Genomic DNA, 18,666 nt, shown 5'->3' with positions numbered 1-18,666 from the left:
GTGATACAATTGAAAGAACATATTCATACATAGGAAAACTTTTGAGCAATAAGATGATTAACAGACAGAAAGAGGAAAGCAACAGAGCAAGAAAAAATGGCATGACAAACAGTGCTGAAATATATAGAACTGACTTTAAAATAAAGGGGAAAACAAATATTCCCCTTGATAAATGCTCAAAAAAGATCGATAGGACAGTTTATGCAGAAAGAAATACCAAGAGTAAATAGCAACATGGAGAAAATGCAAAGTCTCATGAGCAATTAAAAATGCAAGTGTAAACAAGCCGTGAAACAGCATTACACACCTATCAAACTGGCAGAAACAAATATATTAAAATAGTAGTACTGATGGGGCCGTGCAGAAACAGCACCCTCGTGCCTGCAGCAAGGCTTGCTTTGAGGCAGGGGAGAGAGAAGGAGAAGACGCGACCATTCTTAGAAAAGGTGACCAGAAGCCCAAAGCCAGTGCCTCTGGCCAGACAAGTGAGCAGACCGGCCCTAGATTCCACCCACCCAGTGTCTAGGACGTGCCCCCTGGGGGTCAGGGGTTGTGAGACGCCCACACCAGAGGCCACTCCTCTGGCTGGCAGCTGAGCGCTTGGGCTGGGAGCAGAGCCCAAGGGACAGTCAGTGGTACTGAGGGAGGTGCAGCTCAGCTCAGGGTACCCAGGACTCCTCCTCCAGGCTTTCAGCAGTGAGCCTGGCTCCAGACATCCCCCACTTCTGCCCTCTGGAGGGCATCATCTGGGGAGCAAAGTGCCCCCTGGGCTCCACCCTGCTCGCACCAGAGCAGGGGCTGAGCCCAGGGGTTGACCAGCTGGCCCAGGTGCCCTGCCAGGTGGGCTGGGCTCAGTGGGCTGGGCTCAGTGAGCTGGGCTCAGCAGAGCAGAGCCCAGAGCAGACACTAATAGTGACTGGTGTGAGGGCCAGTCCGTGCTGGGATGAAGCAGGGTGGGAGAGGGAGGAGACACCAGCATCTCTTGAGCAGACTCAGGCACAGTAAATACCACGAGGTGAAAAAGGTCACGATAGCTCACACTCAGCAATCATAGCCACATTTCTGTTTTAAGGTACAGAAATTCAGTTCAGTGCGAGTTAGCTTTCTTTTTCCTACTATAAAAGTAAAACTAAGTATAAAGAAAACTAAGAAAAACTAGGTATAAAGTAGTTTAAACTTCTATATCAAGAACAATATTTGATAATTTTTTTGTTTTTAAAATAAAGAGCAGGCTGGGTGCGGTGGCTCACGCCTGTAATCCCAGTACTTTGGGAGGCCAAGGAGGGTGGATTGCCTGAGGTCAGGAGTTTGAGACCAGCCTTGCCAACGCGGTGAAACCCCGTCTCTACTACAAATACAAAAAATTAGCCGGGCGTGGTGGCACAAACACCTGTAGTCTCAGCTACTTGGGAGGCAGAGGCAGGAGAATCGCTTGAACCAGGGAGGTAGAGGCTGCAGTGAGCCGAGATTACACCACTGCACTCAGCCTGGGCGACAGAGTGAGACTCCGTCTCAAAAAAAAAAAAAAAAAAGAGCAGCTGCCCTTGGAAGGATTCCTGAGAGCAAGGGCAGGCCCTGGAGCCGCGTGAGCTTGGCAGGCGTATGAGCGCCACCTGCACTGGACCCAGGGCTCCAGCACCCAGTCACCAAGGTGGGAATCATGGAGGACCCATGTGAATGCCTCCAGACCACCTGGGAGCCTCCCTCTGACCCTCCCCTCGCCTTCTCTCCATCCTCAGGGTCCCCTCTCCTTGCCCCTGAACTGGGACAGAAACCTCCCACCTCAGCCCCTTCTCCCCCACCCACGCTACTTCTAGGTGGGTTTGTCTAAAGGCATTAGTGCAGGGTGGCCCTCTGCTTAAACCTCTTCAACATTTTATCCTGACACCTTTGGGATAAAATCAAGCCCTGCCACCTCCTGCCTCCAGCCTGCCTGGTCAGCCCCCCCACCCCTGCAGGTGGGCCTCTGCACAGGTAGGTCTCACCTTTGGCATACCTGTCCTTCCCTCCACCCTGGCAGACCCTGTTCCAAACTCAGCCCCACCATCCATTTCTGGAGTCCCAACTCCAGAAAGGCTTTCTCATCTTCCAGACTCCCCTGTCTTCATGCTTCAGCCACACCTGCCCAAGCCCGTGCCCTTCCCGCAGGTCTGACCAGGGCTTCCATGTCAGTCCCCCTCCCCCACCGCAAGGAAGGAATCCCTTCTTACTCATCTGTATACCCTCTGGCCCCAACCATGACACAGAATCAGACCTCAAAAATATCTGTCACAGAGTGGATCAGAGAGCTGACTCAGAAAACCTAGAGTTCGTGGTAATGGTCATTTTCACAAATATATGTGGCACTATGTCACGTGTCACTATGTTTTGAGGGTTTAACATGCATTGCTAATATTATCCCCACTATACAGATGAGGAGACTGAGGCATAAAGAGGTTAGGTAACTTCTCAGGGTCACACAGCAAGTAAGTTGCAGAGCTGGGTCTCAAACCAGATGTGCCTGACACTAGGGCCCAGCTCCCAGCCACTTCCCTAGGGCAGGGAGAGAACCTGAGAGATGGCCTGGCCTGATCTGAGGTGCTGTAGAAAAGTGGAAGTGGGGAAGGGGTAGGAGAGCAGGATGGGGCCGAGGCCGGCTGGGGCTGCAGGGCCTCTGACTGGGGAGGATCTGCAGTGCAGGCTGAGGAAGATGCAGGAACAGGAGTCTGTGGTGCAGGGATGGCGGGGTGGCCATTTGGAGACACAGAAGACTCAGCCCCACACAGCCTGGGCCTGCAGAGAATTACCTACAAGTGCCTGGCAGGAAATCGGAGCAGTCAGAGAAACAAACGCACACCTCCTGGGGTCATGGCATCACCACTTGAACAGGAAATGGCGCAGATGCATAATTCCGGGCACAGTTCGCTGGCAGACTCCCTCCCTGCCCAGTGCTGGGATGCAGTGCCCATGAGAGGGCCCCTGGCCGCCCATCCTGCAGATCCCAGACCTACTTCTGATCTGTGCATTTCCCAACCGAGACCACCCCAGGCTCAAATTCCCCAGCCAGAGGAAGCCTCAAATTTTAGATTTCTCCAATGTTAGATTTCTGGAACTCAGATCAGGTCACTCTCTCCCTCCTCTGACCTTCTAAGAACGTGGGACCCCCACTGTAGGAAGCTAAAAAGGCAGCTTTAGAACCTGACAGACCTGGGTTCAAATCCCAGCTCCTCCAGTTACTCAAGACCCTGGACAAGTCACTTCATCTCTTGGAGCCTCCTGGTTGCCATGATGATGAAAGGGATTAAGAAATACAAAGGCAGGGCCGGGCGTGGTGGCTCATGCCTGTAATCCCAACACTTTGGGAGGCTGAGATGGGCGGATCACGAGGTCAGGAGATCGAGACCATCCCGGCCAACATGGTGAAACCCCATCTCTACTAAAACTTCAAAAAAAATTAGCCGGGCATGGTGGGGGGCCCCTCTAGTCCCAGGTACTCAGGAGGCTGAGGCAGGAGAATGGCATGAAACTGGGATGCAGAGCTTGCAGTGGGTCGGGATTTCACCACTGCACACCAGCCTGGGCAACAGAGCGAGACTCTGTCTCAAATAAATAAATAAATAAATAAATAAATAAATAAATAAATATAAATAAAATAATCTGAGCCTTCACTTTTTTCAGCAAGACCCCAGCTCTTGGCAGACCCAGTGGCCTGTGTGGGAAGTGAGAAGTCATAAAAGGAGTCGATTCCGTAGAGGGCAGGAATTACTGCCTGCATCACTCAGTAGCTAAGAGACAGGGACATCCTGCTCTTGGATGAGGTGCTGCTGCTCATCCAAAACTCATCTGAGCTACTCAGACTCTCCCAGCTCCTGAGCCCTCCCGAAAGTCACCATCTGGTCCCTGTTCCAGCCTGAGTTCTCAGTCTCCCTGCCCTTCCTGTCCCTTTACTACATGGAGACACTTGTCACTCCCTGAAAATACCAGTCCCCATCCCTGGGTCTGTGCTTAGGACTTGTGCATGACCGATACTCAGGAAGTGGTAGATGGTGGGTGGGTGGGTGGATGGATGGATGGACAGATGGGGAGGCTAGGGAAGTGGGAGAAAGGGTGGATGAACAGATGGGTGGGCTAAGGGGTGAGTGGCTAATGAATGGATGGGTGGATGGATGGTTGGATGGGCGGTTGGCTGGACGGATGGATCAGGAGGTACCTGGTTGGGTACATATGGCTGGACGGAAGGGATGATGGATGGGTAGATGGATGGGTAAGTGGATGCTTAGGTGAACGGGCAGGCAGATGGTTGGATGAATGGGTGGAGGAAGTGTGAGCAGATGGAACTCTAGGAGATAGACTTCAGCTCGTTATATGAACAAGAACTCAGCCAGAGCTCTGTCAGGTGAGAATGGGCTTGCCTTGGGAGGCAGCGTGTCCCTGTCTCTTGGCTACTGAGTGATGCAGGCGCTGAACGGGAGTCTCACTGAATGACCTCTACTCCCCTTCTGGTTTTTGTTTTGGTTCAAATCAATCCTCTGTCTATCCTGTCGAGGTGCTGGCCTTAGACTGGGATTTTCCTGGGGACAGTACCCATTGTAGGCCCATGTGTCATCAGCAAACACTTTGGAGGAAGCTGGCAATCTTCTCTGGGTTTTGTGCCTGTAAGCCCTGAGCCACAGCAACTCAAGTATATGTTGGACTCAAGGCCTTGGTCTCCAGGGAAGCCAGAGGTCCTCACAGCTGGAATCTGGGCTACGGCTGTATGCTCCCCGTCTTGGGTCACGGATTGTTATAGAAACCTGTAAGGATTCTGGGCTGCTCTGCTCATCCTGCCCCTGCCCCCAAGGACACAGAAGCTATGGACAGTGGGTCCTCAGCAGTGACCTCAGGGGTGACAGGCTGCAGGAAATTGGTGGCCCTAAGTTGTGGCCCATGAGGGAGTCTCCAAGAATCTGAAGATGCTGGGGCAAGTCGGTTTTTTTTTTTTTTTTTTTTTTTTTTGAGACGGAGCCTGGCTCTGTCTCTCAGGCTGGAGTGCAGTGGCGCGATCTCGGCTCACTACAAGCTCCGCCTCCCGGGTTCACGCCATTCTCCCGCCTCAGCCTCCCCAGTAGCTGGGACTACAGTCGCCCACCATCATGCCCAGCTAATTTTGTTTTTGCATTTTCAGTAGAGACGGGGTTTCAACGTGTTAGCCAGGATGGTCTCGGTCTCCTGACCTCGTGATCTGCCCGCCTCGGCCTCCCAGAGTGCTGGGATTACAGGCGTGAGCCACCGCGTCTGTCCAAGTCTGGCTTTTAAAGGGGGCCAGGCCACACCTGGGTCAGCTTCTGTAAATTCCTTTGTTGTGGGCAGCGAGATGAGACTCAGGGGCCAGGATAGAAGGAAGGGGAGAAATAGCCCAGGATGTGCCAGGTGGGGTTGGGCTGAAACGTGGTCCCCAGACCTGTCCATCGCCGCTGGCTCCACAGCTGCACTCAGGTCTCACAGGCCAACGTGGAGCTCCCGAGTCCTCACCCAGCCCTCTTCCTCTCTGCCTCCCCACCCAGCAACGGCAGCCTGTCTCCAAAGTCTTCTCTTGTTCACTCTCACTGCCAATCGGTTCCATTTTCAAGATCCAGCCACTGCTCCACGGCTTCTCCTCTGCTCCCAGCCCCCAGCGCCCATCACCTGGGTGAAGCAGCAGCCTTGGCACTGGTGTCCCTGCCTCTCCCGGCCCCTTCTGCCTCTCCGAGGAGCCACATGGCAGCCAGGGTGGTCCCCATTAAACCTAAGTCTGATCCTATTTCTCCTCTGCTCAGAACCATTTGGGGGCTTCCATCTCATTCCAAGAAAGCCAAAGCCCCTGCAGGGAAGGCCGCAGGAACTGGCCCGCCCTTGTCATCGGGCTCACTGTGCCTCTAAGCCCCGGGGCAGGCTCCTGCCTCTGCATGGACCGCGTTCCCGAGACATTCGCAAGGTGCAGCCCCCACTTCCTTCTGGGTTCCACCTCAATATCCATCTATGACATTGTTCTAAGTACATTGGCTTTTGTTTCAGCACTGATGTTTTTTTCTGCCACTTACCCGCACCTGGCAGTTGTTTCTATTCCTTTGTCTGTCTCTTTCCTGTGCCCCCCAATCAGAATGCGAGTCCAGGTCCCTGTTGTTTCCTGTTTCCCAGTGCCCAGGGCAGGGTTGGCACACAGTAGGTACCCACGATATTAATGCAATAAAATGGCTTTTTTTTTTTTTTTTGAGACAAAGTCTCACTCTGTCGCCTAGGCTGGAGTGCAGTGGCACAATCGGCTCACTGCAACCTCCTCCTCCTGGGTTTAAGTGATTCTCCTGCCTCAGCCTCTCGAGTAGCTGAGATTACAGGTGTGTGCCATCACCCCTGGCTAATTTTTGTATTTTTAATAGAGACGGAGTTTCACCATGTTGGCCAGGCTGGTCTCAAACTCCTGACCTCAGGTGATCTGCCTGCCTCGGCCTCCTAAAGTGCTGGGATTACAGGCTTGAGCCACTGTGCTGGGCCTAGGAATAAAATTTATTTATTTGTATTTATTTTTTTATTTTTATTTTTTGAGATGGAGTCTCACTCTGTCACCCAGGCTGGGGTGCAGTGGTGCAATCTCAGCTCACTGCAACCTCCGCCTCCCAGGTTTAAGCAATTCTCCTGTCTCAGCCTCCCAAGTAGCTGGGACTACAGGCGCATGCTACCACGCCCAGCTAATTTTTGTATTTTTAGTAGAGACGGGGTTTCACCATGTTTGTCAGGCTGGTCTCGAACTCCTGACCTCAAGCGATCCACCCGCCTTAGCCTCCCAAAGTGCTGGGATTATAGGGTTGAGCCACCACACCTGGCCTAGGAATAAAAATTTTTGGCCGGGCGCAGTGGCTCACGCCTGTAATCCCAGCACTCTGGGAGGCCGAGGCGGGCAGATCACGAGGTCAGGAGATCGAGACCATCCTGGCTAACACGGTGAAACCCCGTGTCTACTAAAAAATATAAAACATTAGCCAGGCGTAGTGGTGGGCGCCTGTAGTCCCAGCTACTTGGGAGGCTGAGGCAGGAGAATGGTGTGAACCCAGGAGGCAGAGCTTGCAGTGAGCCGAGATCGTGCCACTGCACTTCAGCCTGGGTGACAAAGCAAGACTCCGTCTCAAAAAAAAATTTTTTTTTTACATCTGGACCCATGTTAAGGGTAAATGTAAGGGGTACTTCCATAAAATCAACTCTATAAAAATTTCAGCACATTTACCCAATAACTTGGGGCTGGGAGGACAGCAGTGACTTGGGCAAACCGTATGCCATTTCCAGGCCAGGGGCATTTCCCCTCCATCCTGCCCAGGTTGGTGTGACTCAGCTCTAAGAGTCAATCTCAGTCAGCTGTTGGGTTCCCCTTCTGCACTGTTCCTGGTGGCACTGCTCAGGGCTGGGGTGGGGACGACTGCTGGGTGGGCCAAAGGGGTGCTGCAACAGGAAGAGAAGGAGCCCTCCACCCTACACTCCCGGACTGAGGCAGAACCCCCTCCACCATGTGGACCTATTCCTGCTGGTGGCAGGTTGCCCAGGCCGGGGCACCATTGTCCAGGAGCCTGCGGCCCACCCTAGCAACACACTGCCCCCCAAGGCAGTGCTGCCCAGCACCTACTTTCTAAGGCGGTGGAAGCCCTGCTAAAGGAAAAAGGAGTGGCTTTGTAGCCATCGCCCCCATTCCCAGGTTCCTGGGCTCCCTACTTCCTGCCCACCAGCCCAGGCAGCACACAGGAATCTTCTGGCCCGGGCTCTCCTCCCTCCGCCCAGTCCTTTCTTCTTCTTTTTCTCTTTGGTTTTCTTCCCGGTGCTGGGGAAGGCTCCTAGGCCTCAGAGTCGGTGCCAGGTCTGAAAGCCATGCTGCCTGTCCAGCCTCGTGACGTACCTGTACAGGGGGAACGTCCCACTTCATGGGCTGGACGCCCCTAAGGGAAGCTTGTGGATGGTTCAAGGTTCTCTACCCACTGAAACCCCTCAGAGGGCACGTCTTGCTGATGGGAAGGGTTGATTCTTCCCCCTACTCAGGTCTACACGTCCCCCATTCAGGTCTCACCAAGGGAGGCAGGGATCACACCCCCAACCAGAGCACAGCCCCTCAACACTGGCGCTTCCTTCTCTAGAACTCCAGTGTCTTGGGAATGATGCTGAAACTCAGCAAGGTTTTGCCAAATGGATTCAGGCTTCGTCAAGAGTGTCTCACAGGCCTGTAATCCCAGCACTTTGGGAGGCTCAGGCGGGTGGATCACCTGAGGTCAGGAGTTAAAAGACCAGCCTGGCCAATATGGCAAAACCCCGTCTCTACTAAAAATACAAAAAATTAGCCGGGTGTGGTGGCACGTGGCTGTGTAATCCCAGCTACTCGGGAGGCTGAGGTGAGAGAATCGCTTGAACCCAAGAGGTGGAGGTTGCAACGAGCCAAGATGGTGCCACTGCACTCCAGCCTGGGCGACAGAGTGAGACTCCACCTCAAAAAAAAAAAAAAAAAAAAAAAAAAAAAAAACAGGAAAAAAGAGTGTCTGACAAAAAATTAGCTGAGCATGGTGGCATATGCTTGCAGTGCCAGCTACTTGGGAGGCTGGGGCGGGAGGCCCGTTTGAGCCCAAGAGCTTGAGGCTGCAGTGAGTCGTGATGCAGCCCTGAACTCCAGCCACAGCTACAAAGCCAGAGCCTGTTTCAATTAAAAAAAAAAAAAAAAAAAAAAAGGCAGGGGCGTGTCTGATAAGATGGATGAGTCCCAGCAGACGTTCTGCATCCAGCCTCCTCCCGGCACAGCCACACTGGTGGGCATGAGAGGCCAGACGGTGCCCCAGCTAGGACTCGTCCTCCCACCCCAATGCAGAGTGTGGCACCACGTGCCCATCCCCAGGCCCCAAGGGACCTCAGCCTTGGCCCCACTTCCATGATGACCTCCAACCTCAGGAGCACCGTTCCCCAGAAGCACAGGAAAGAGAACGTCTCTCTGGGCCCACTCCTGTCCTGCTCCCACCTGAGGTCCCAGGCACTCCCACCTTTCCTGCCAGGCTCAGGGCACCTGGGCCTGCCTTCTGATGTGCCAGCCTTGTTACTCTGCACGGTGGCCTCATGAGGGTCGGGTACATAGAGGCTGCCTGGTCTCAAAAGAGCGCCTTTAACTATCACCTTTTGGGAGTGGCTTGTTGGGGCTTTGCCGGCCTTCCAGGCCCCTGTCAATTCTGCATCGCTTGCCACTGCCCAAGTCAGGCTGCTTTTCCTCTCTTACCATGTGCCACAGTCCTGAGGAGGCCTTCTGCCTCCAGTCCTGCTCCCCATCCCGTTCTCCACACACATCCACTCTTGGCTGCCTAGGTCTCCTCACTGCCTACAGGGAACCACTGGTCTGGCCCTACCTTCCCCTTCACCGCCTCCTCCGGCCACAGCTGAGGGGATACAGTTGTTTCTTCCCCATTATCCAATCCCCACTCATGAGCAGAGGAGCTTTAGTTCCAGGTGCTCCTGTTCCTGGAAGCCCATGTATCTCAGAAGACATCGACCCCAGCCCCAGGGCTGGCTCCTGGCTGGTCTCAGCCCATCCTAGCACCCCAACCCTTTTGCCATTTCAAAGACCCAGGCTTAAGCCAAGTGACACTAACAATTCCCCGATAGTGGGCATTAGCTCAGAGGGGACCTGAGGACTCAGGGAGCCTAATGGGGACCATCATTTCATCTTCAAGCAGGCAGGACAGGCCCGCTGTCCAGAGGAGATGGTGCTGTGTTAAAGCATGACAGAGGCCTACTTGGTGATTCTTATTTCCATTTTTCTAGCAAGAAGGACGGTCTTCAAACTGGAAAGGGAAGAGGACCATGTCACAAGGAAGTGTGGTCCAGGACATCTCTGGCTGCTTTCAATGTCTGCCATTCTGACTGCCGGGGGGACGCAAGAGGGGCAGGAACACCACAGCTGGTTAAGGAGGGTAAGTTGAACACACAGAGGCCAGTGCCAAATCTTGACCTCAATTTCTAGCAAATCCCCAGCCTAGAACAGCCTCTCAAAAATGCTTGCAAGTGTTAAGAAAATAATAATAATGACAAGGAGAGTGCCAGCAATTCTGATATTATGCCTACTCTGTGCAGATACTGCGCTAAGCCCTTTGTATGTATTAATTCACTCAAATCCCAAAATAACCCTATGGAATGGGGCCTCTGATCAGTTCCATTTGATGGATGAGTAAATAGAGGCTTAAAGAGGTTAGGGAGACTATGCAATACATCAGGAAGGCAACGCGGGGTCAGGGTGTTGAGCCATCATGTTACATATTTATCAGAGTCCTGCTCCCCTGGCATTGTAGACTTTCAGGGTCAGGGCAGTGGTGTGCCCCCATTCCTCAAAAATCTTCCTTCCTTCCTTCCTCCCTTCCTCCCTCGTTCTTCCTTTTCTTTCTTTCTTTCTTTCTTTTTTTTTTTTTTTTGTGGCACAGTCTCACTCTGTCACCCAGGCTGGAATGCAGTGATGTAATCTCAGCTCACTGCAATCTCTACCTCCTGGGTTCAAGCGATTCTCCTGCGTCAGGCTCCCGACTAGCTGGGATTACGGGTGCATGCCACTACACCGGGCTAATTTTTGTATTTTTTGTAGAGATGGGGGTCGTACCATGTTGCCCAGGCTGGTCTCGAACTCCTGAGCTCCAGCGATCCTCCCACCTCAGCCTCCCAAAGTTTTAGGATTACAGGTATGAGCCACCACACCTGGGCCATTGTCTCCTCTTTTCTGCTGTGATACCTAGGTCAACAAAGTAGGGAACTATCAGGGACTAACCTAATCCATAAATAACATTATTAAGTAACGTTCATACTTGATCCAGACTTCCTTAATTTTTACCTAATGTCCTCTTCTTGGTTCTAGGGTCCCATTCAGGACACCACACTGCATTTGGTCATCTGCCTCCTTAGTCTCTACTTGGCTGTGACAGTGTCTCAGAATTTCCTTGTTTTGGATGACCTTGACAAATTTGACAGGTACTAATCAGGTATTTTGTAGAATGTCTCTCGGTTGGGATTTGTCTGGTGTTTTTCTCAGGGCTAGACTGGGATTACTGGTTTGGGAGGAAGACCACAGAGGAAAAGGTCTATTCTCACCACATCACACCAAGGGTATATGCCATCATCATAACCTGTCACTATCGATGTTGGCCTTGATCACCTTCTGAGACAGTGTGTGTTGGGTTTCTCCACTATACAGTTGCTCTTCCCCTCCCCTTTCCAAACTCTACCCTTTATAAGGAAGCCACTACACACATCTCATGCTTACAGGGTGTGAAGTTATGCTTTACTTCCTCAGTGGGGCAATTATTAGCATATGTTATTTGGATTTCTTCTATACGAGAGATTTTCCTATTTATTTATTATTCATTTGTTCAATAATTTATACTATATATACTTCATTATGGCCTCATGGATATTTATTTCATACTTTACGACCTAGTATATTTTGGTTTCTGCAAAGCATTTGATCCTGGTATCCCTGGTATTCTGGGGGTAGGTGGTAAACTGTGGACAATCAGCTGTAAGTTCACTGAACTCCATATCTAATGAATGATCATTATCCACCCCAGAGCACCAAGTGGCTGGGAAATCAATGCCACTGCCTGATTTTAAAGCAAATGAAATAGAAACAGAGTACACTGCATTTTGTAAGGGAGGCCCCCTCCACCGCTGGAAAACAACGATCCGATTTTGTAATGCATCAGGGGATATGATGGGTAGTGAGTATAGATGCAAAGTATATTTCCACGGGTCTCGGTCAATACAGTGTGAGCAGAAAACCACCCCTACAAGTGCCTCGGGGCCCTGTCCATGGTCCTGCCCCGCATGTTTAACCAGCCTTGGGGATTCAGACACACCAAGCACTGCTTCTCCAGCCCGCAGGCAGCAGCACAGCTGAGACTGACAGAGGTAGGATGGTAGATTCTCTTTCTTGACACATACAATGTGAGGAAATGAACAAGACGAAATTAAATGGGAATAAGGGCCAAGAAACAGGCTTATATTCCAGAAATTATTGACACAGATAACAGGCCCGAATGCTTCCACAAGCCAGGATTGTTAAAAGAAAAAAAAAAAAAAAAAGAAAAGAAAAAGGAATTGTGTTACAGTAAGAGAGACTAAAAGGTGACAACAATCACATACATTGCACAGTCCTAGAGAGGAAACAGCAAAAATGGACATTTTGGGGTCAAATAGGGAAATCTGAAAAAGGTCTGCATATTAAACGAGATGAAAATTTATTGAAGCAGAAAAGTGATGATCATTTACCGGCAAAAAAATCAGGTTACAAAACAGTATGCACAGTATGATCTCATTTTCTGGAGAAAATTGACATATAAGCATGGAAACAGCTGGAAAGGCCTGACAGAAGTGTCATCGAGGCGCTGCGGGAGAGATAGGACACAATACGTTTTATTTTGCTTGTCCCTATTTCCAGTTTTCTGCAGTGCATATCCACCGCTTCTGTAGTAATATCAGAGTATGTTTTTAAAAGAAAGAAATCACTGACGCTCCCCCAAGGGTGGAGAATCCCTGGCTTGGCAGAGGTTTCTAAAACAGATCCCTGGAGGTTTTGGTGGCCAGAAACTTAATATGAGTGGACAGTGCAGAGGCAGCCCCACCCTGAGCTGCGTGCATGTGTGAGGTCTTGGGGCTAGTACAGTCTTGGGTGGGCGGGGGGGCGGTCTGCTGGTCCAGCCCTTTCATGTTATTGCTAGGAAAACTGAATCACAGAATTAGGTGATGGCAGCTCCAGGGCCAGAAGCCAGATGTCTGGCTACTGGGTCATATGGAAATGGCCTAGGGCTTCAGGAATTGGGGTATGTGGCCTGGAGAAGGGAAAATGGGAGTAAGGAGCTAGGAAGGAGAGAAGGGGCATGAGTGCTATTTTCAAATATTTAAAGGCCCCGGCAAAGAAGAGAGACCCATGTGAGTCCCTGTGCAGAATGGTGATGACTAAGTGACGAGCAGGTCTGTCTCTAGAGCGTATGAGGGAGAAGGTTCTAATGGCAGGAACTGTCCAGCCGGGGGAGAAGTGGGTGAGGCTTGCTGGGCACGTGGCCGAGGTTGGTGGCCCCTGCCAGAGGTTGCTGGGAGACCCTTCCCACCACTGAAGCTCTGTGGTTCGGGGACTCCAGGTTTCAGCCAGAGCTGGTGGCTTCTTTACCCGACCTGCAGCCTGTGTCCTGAGAGGAAGGAGCGGGACTATACCTACACCAGGAGTCGGCTCAGCCTGCCCCAGATGGGAACCACCGGGAAAAGGGAAGGGTGTGTCTGGCCTTTGGGGAAGAAAGGTCATGGTGGCAGCAGGAGTGCCCCTCAGCAGAGCCCCGCAGAGGGCAGTCTGGGCTCTCACAGGCACTGCAGTGGTGTTTCCTGGGGTGGGTACCTGAGTTCTCAAGCCCTGAAGCTGCCTCGCTCTCTTCTGCCCACCGCTCTCAGCAACTCACAGGTCCCGGCCCATGCCCAGGTGCCAGTGAGAGATAATTCTCCATCGCCTCTCACTGTCTGTTGACATGGAGGCACAGTTCCAACCTGGCCATCATCCAGCTTCCCCCATGTTCTGAAATGCCTGGTCTGACCTGTCCCGGGAACACAATGCCAGCCAGTGCCCATTTGAGGCCCATGGCCCCAGGCCCTCCATGCAGGGCCTGAGGCCTTAGATGGTCTTGGAAACCCACTTCTCAGGGCTTTTGTCTCCAGGGGAAATCCCTGACCATTTCAGCCAGGTGGGTGTTCTGTCTTCCCCTTAAGACACAGTCCCCAGTCCCCACGCCGGTGCCACCAGAGGACTCTGGTGTGGTGATATGACTCCGTCCACCCTACTGGCTGCACCGACCCTCCGCTTCCAGCCCTGTTAACAATCTACGTAAGTCCTGCTTTCCCCAAATAGATGCCACATGAAAGCCCTCTGCTCAGCCACCACTCCCCGAGCCTGGCTCTGCCTGGCCTGCTGCAGCCAACACAGCCGGCTGCCAGCCTGGCTGCCCAGCAGAGCCTGAATGAGAGAGGTCACTCGGCACTGGGCTGGGAATACACGGTGGCCCCAGCAGACACCTCCTTCTGTGTCTGGGCAGGGTGGGTGCAGCCAAGGAGCCAAGGCTGCAGAGCACCCCTACCTGTCCCTTTCACCCCCTGGCCCGGCCCCGCAGGGCGTACACAGACCCTTGCATCTTGTTCTCCGCAGCTGGGGGTGGGGTGGGGAGCCTGGGACCAGATTCTGGTAGGTCTCTCCCCAAGACAAGGGTGGATGTGCAGACCGCTCAGAAGGACCCGCACGGCCGAGGAGGGAAGGTGGGCGCAGAAGCCACCCTGGGCGTGACGCGTGATGCTCGGGGCACAGGCGCCGGGGAGCGGGGGAAAGCGAGGGCCCGGCTGTGCCGGGGATACCCGGGGGACCGAGGTCCTGGGCTCCGGCGGAGGGAGGGGATTGGGAGGGAGGCCACTGCCTCGGGCCACGCGGGTGACCCGGCGGGAGAGCTGGGGGAGGGGCGGCGGGGCTGGGGGCTGGGCTGGGGTCCCCGGACCGGGACTGGGGTCGGGCCAGCTTACCTCCTCGCCCTGGCCGAAGCGCAGTCCGAGCGCCGCGACGCGTTCCACGCGCAGGAAGCCGTCGGGGTCGCGGCCGCACACCTCGAACACCTCGCGCAGGCGGCGCACGGAGCGCAGCAGAGCCGCGGGGGCGCCCGCCCAGCCCGCGCCGCCCGCCATCCGGGCCGGCCCGCAGCTCAGCCCGGACCCCTCGCCCGCCAAACCCGCCGCCCTCCCGCCGCCGCCATCGCCGCGCGCCCTCCGGAGCCGCCCGCCTGGGTCTGCGCCGCGCAGCCTCCGCCCGGTGGCGGCCGCGGCCGATCAGTGTCAGCAGCGGCGCCGCAGCCCCCGCCGCTCCAGAGGGGAAGGGAGGGGAGGGGAGGGGAGGGGAGGGAAGGGGAGGGGGAGAGGGGAGGATAAGGGGGAGGGGCAATGGGGGAGGGGAGGGGCAATGGGGGAGGGGAGGGGCAATAGGGGGGAGGGGAGGGGAGGGGCAATAGGGGGGAGGGGAGGGGAGGGGCGGGGGCCGCGGCGAGAGCGGGAGGGAGAGAGGGAGGCGGCAGCGGCGGCGGGGACGCTGCAGACAAAAGGAGCCCGCGTCCTCCCGAGTGGGGCCGTCCACGCGGGGCCGGCAGGCGCAGCGCGCTGCCAACGGTCGCCTCCTCCGCGGCCTCAGTTTCCCTCCGCGTCCCGGAGCCCGCCCCTTCCTCTGGACACCCGGAGCCACCCGAAGGCCCCGCCCTGCCGGAGGATTCCGCAGGGTCGTGCCCCTCTCCGCTGCCCGTGCCCGCTGCCGCGCCTCGCGTCTCCCGAGCGGTCAGGATGTCCTGGGTGCCTCCTGCGTTGGCGCGTTCCGTGACCACATTCATGTCGGAGGAAGCTGAGGCCCAGAGAGGTCGGACTCACTCTAGGCCACACAGCTCGCGAGAGGCAGGGCCGGGATTCGCTCCCAGCTCTGGAGGGCTCTGGACTCCGCTCTTCACCTCGGCGCCGCGGTCTCCCGGCGCTCTACTCCAAGACAGCAGTTGTGGGGCCATCGGGCGGGGGGAGGGCACAGAGAGGAGGAGCAGGGAACTGAACCCCAACCTGGACCCGGGACCCTGCGACGGGGAGGTGAGGAGAAAACCAGGATGATGCCCAAGGGAGGAAAAGCGAGGCCCTTCCAGAGGCCTGCCTGTTGCAGGACCCAGGGCTGCCCCACGCCTGGAGGAGGCTTCCTCCCTTTCCCCGGGTTCCCACCATCACACCTCCCTGGCAGCCCGCATGCCCCAAGCTCAGAGAGTCCAGGACAGAATCTCTGTCCTGGTGGCTGCAGGCTCCAGGTCAGGACCTTGGCCTCCTCCCATTAGTGCTCAGCGGAGCCTCCACCCCAGCTTGTACTGACTTTCCAGCCCCGCTTCGGGGCCCTGCAGGACCGGGCCGGGCTCTCCTCTGCTCTCCACCTCCTTGCTGGGCACATCAGGTCTTTGTGGCAACGATTGGCCCCAACCCAAAAACAGACCTTGGTTGAGGCTACTCCCACCTGTGCTGTCCTGCTCAGCACAGAGGTTTCCTCTTCCGGGAAGGCTTCTCTGATGGCACTCCATCTTGTCTTCTATCCTGAGTTCTAGGCCCTTCTTCCAGATGCCCAGTTAGTTCTTCATTCTCTAGTGGGATGCCCATTTTCCCTACCATGCTGGGAAGCCCTCCAGGGCAAGACATGTCTTAATTACCTTCAAGTCCCTGATCTCCAGCCAAGAGTGGGCCCAGAGGAAGCCCCACCCAGAGGGGATGGGCCCGCCCATTGTGTGAGGAGCCAGGAGCAATGTAGTGGGAGTCCGGGATGAACTGCATGGCCTCCCCTAGCTGGGCCTCGGTTTGTACCTCTGTGGTCTTCCTGCTCAACCCTGAATATATCCTGCGCAGGGACTGCCATTTGCCTTCTGATAGTGGGCGGGGCCGCCTTCTTTCCAGCCCTGGCTCCTGGGATGAACCTGGCTTTTAGCTACTCTCCTTTGACCCTTCGGTTCCTCTGAGAGCCACCTCTTGGGAAGAGAGACCTGTGGTTCTGAGGATTGAGGAGTCCGAAATGTGTGAAAGCGGGAAAGGGGAGGCCTTGGGAGTGGAGTGGGGGTATTCGGCTGAGTGAGAGCGTCTCTGCTAGCTGGATGCCCCTCAGCCGGATACTAACATATTTTAGCTGGTTTCCTCGCCTGTACAGTGGGGATAATAGTGCCTTCCTTTTAGAGCGACTGAAGATGAGAGCGAATCTAAGCAATGCTGCTTTCCCCCGCCTACCCTGCAAAATGGAGGTGGAAATGGAGAATAAGGACGGGCGGTTGGCAGGGAGAGACCGGCTGCTGGAGATTCAGCCAGCTCCCCGGCAAGGAGGTAGGGAGTGGAAGCTGGGGGCTGCTGCCTGCCCCTGGGACCCCGATATTAGTTCGTCCAAGGTCAGCTTGTGCGGTTTTCTCTCACCCAAGGGGCTCAGCACAGAAAGGAGATGGCCAGGAGCTGGGGCTGCCCCCTGGTGGGGGCTGCAGAAGTGGCTCTCTGCGCTCTGCCTGGCATTGAATGCCCCCTTACTGGGGACAGGGGAGCTGGAAGACTCACCCACTTCAGCTGGCAGAGGCGGGGACCTCAGGCCTGAGCATGAACAAATCCCAAGTGAACCAAGACAGGATCCTGCCATGAGATTAGCCAGTTCTTGTCAAAGATAGGATCATCACAAATTCAAAAATCCCCCAGGAGAGCTTTCCCTGACCCGACTCTCCTTGCCCAGGTCTCTGCAGTTTTGTCTCTGGTGGGCGATGGTTTGAAGGACACCTGCCTCGCCCACCAGTGGCACTGGGTCTTTTGCTCACCGCTGTGCTGCTGGGGCCAGCAAAGCACATCACAGGCATTCTTTCTGGGGTTGTCACATTTCTGTGGCGCACCTATGTTGTGTCGGGTATGCTAGGATGACAGTGAAAGGGGAGCAGCCACTTGCTGAACTTGATGGGGACAGTCATGGCCCAGTGTGATCTACATTGAGGTCCCAGGCCCTAGGAGCCCAAGAGGGCCTGCTGAGTGCCTACCGAAAGGTCCCTCAGAGATGGTGAAATTTATGGAGCCTTGGGTCCTTGGACGTGGACCTGGGACCACTAAGGCTCCCATCACCTTGATCGAAGAGCTCAAAGTGCAACCCCGAGCAGAAGCAGCAAGAGAATATCAATGTCAGGACCGGCTGCAGGACTGGGAACCTCAGGGTGAAGGGGGTTGCTCCAGGAAAGCAAGAGGTCCCCATGGATAGAGTGGGAAGGCGGGGAGCCTCCCTACTGTTCTCCACTTCCTCCAGGTGACCTCTGATTCTCCAGGGGATTTCCAACAGCTGCAGCAGCCTTGTCAGGCTGGAAATATACTGGGAAATATACATGGAAGGGACAGTTGGGATTCTGGCCCCTTCTCTAGGAAGAAACAAGTTTGATCAGGTCCTTCCCCTGCTGAAAACTCAATGGCCACCATTGCCTGAGCTGGCATTGTGCGGTGTCTTCATACTCTCCTGCGCTCCTTAACCCTAGTGTGGGAGCATCCAGGCTCCCTACTGCCTCCCTCTGTTTAGTGGGTGGGAGGCCTCAATCCTACTCCCTCCCAATTCCACTTTCTCTAATTCCTGTCCTTGTGTTGTGGAAGTGGCACTTCCTACAGGAAGCCTTTCATGACCACCCCCATCTTGCCCCCTTGGCCACCTCTCTCATGTGCTCCTGCGGAGAGGTGAAAGGACAGACTGTGCAGCCCACTTACAGGTGCGGATAAGGCTGTGGTGAGAGTCAGTAAGTTAATACATCCATGTAAGTGTCAGAACAGTGCTGCTGGTTAGTGACAGCTATTGTCCTTGTGACTATCCATACCATCTCTTACCCCTGTTGTCTATCACTGGAGTATCTGGGAAACTGTATGGAAGGTCGTAGGAGTGACCATGAGGTCCCTGGTAGCAGGGACTATGTCCATTTCTCTCCTGATTTCTGTAGCTCCTAAATAATGCCCATACACACATAGTTAGGGTCTGTGTAGGAATAAATTAAGGAATGGACAAATATGGTGTGGTAGCCTGAAAAATGCCCCCTTAAATGATATCTATGTAACAATCCCTGTACATCAGTGGTCCCCAACCTTTTTTGGCACCAG

At 54.6% G+C, this 18,666-nt stretch overlaps 1 protein-coding gene across 1 annotated transcript in view; it reads right to left on the bottom strand.

The window, feature by feature from the left end:
• RAB11FIP4 (RAB11 family interacting protein 4) overlaps nt 1-14,716 on the bottom strand; it is a 141,497-nt gene extending 126,781 nt beyond the window's left edge. Inside the window, exon 1 of the mRNA XM_008010962.3 lies at nt 14,542-14,716. Within this exon, the coding sequence (XP_008009153.1) occupies nt 14,542-14,700 (159 nt within the window). The 5' untranslated portion in view covers nt 14,701-14,716. The remainder of the gene's footprint in view (nt 1-14,541) is intronic.
• Between the last annotated feature and the right edge of the window lie 3,950 nt (nt 14,717-18,666).

This window comes from Chlorocebus sabaeus, chromosome 16 (genome assembly GCF_047675955.1).
Source record: "Chlorocebus sabaeus isolate Y175 chromosome 16, mChlSab1.0.hap1, whole genome shotgun sequence".
In the NCBI taxonomy this organism is placed as follows: Eukaryota; Metazoa; Chordata; class Mammalia; order Primates; family Cercopithecidae; genus Chlorocebus; species Chlorocebus sabaeus.
This window is presented reverse-complemented; position numbering and strand designations above follow the sequence as displayed.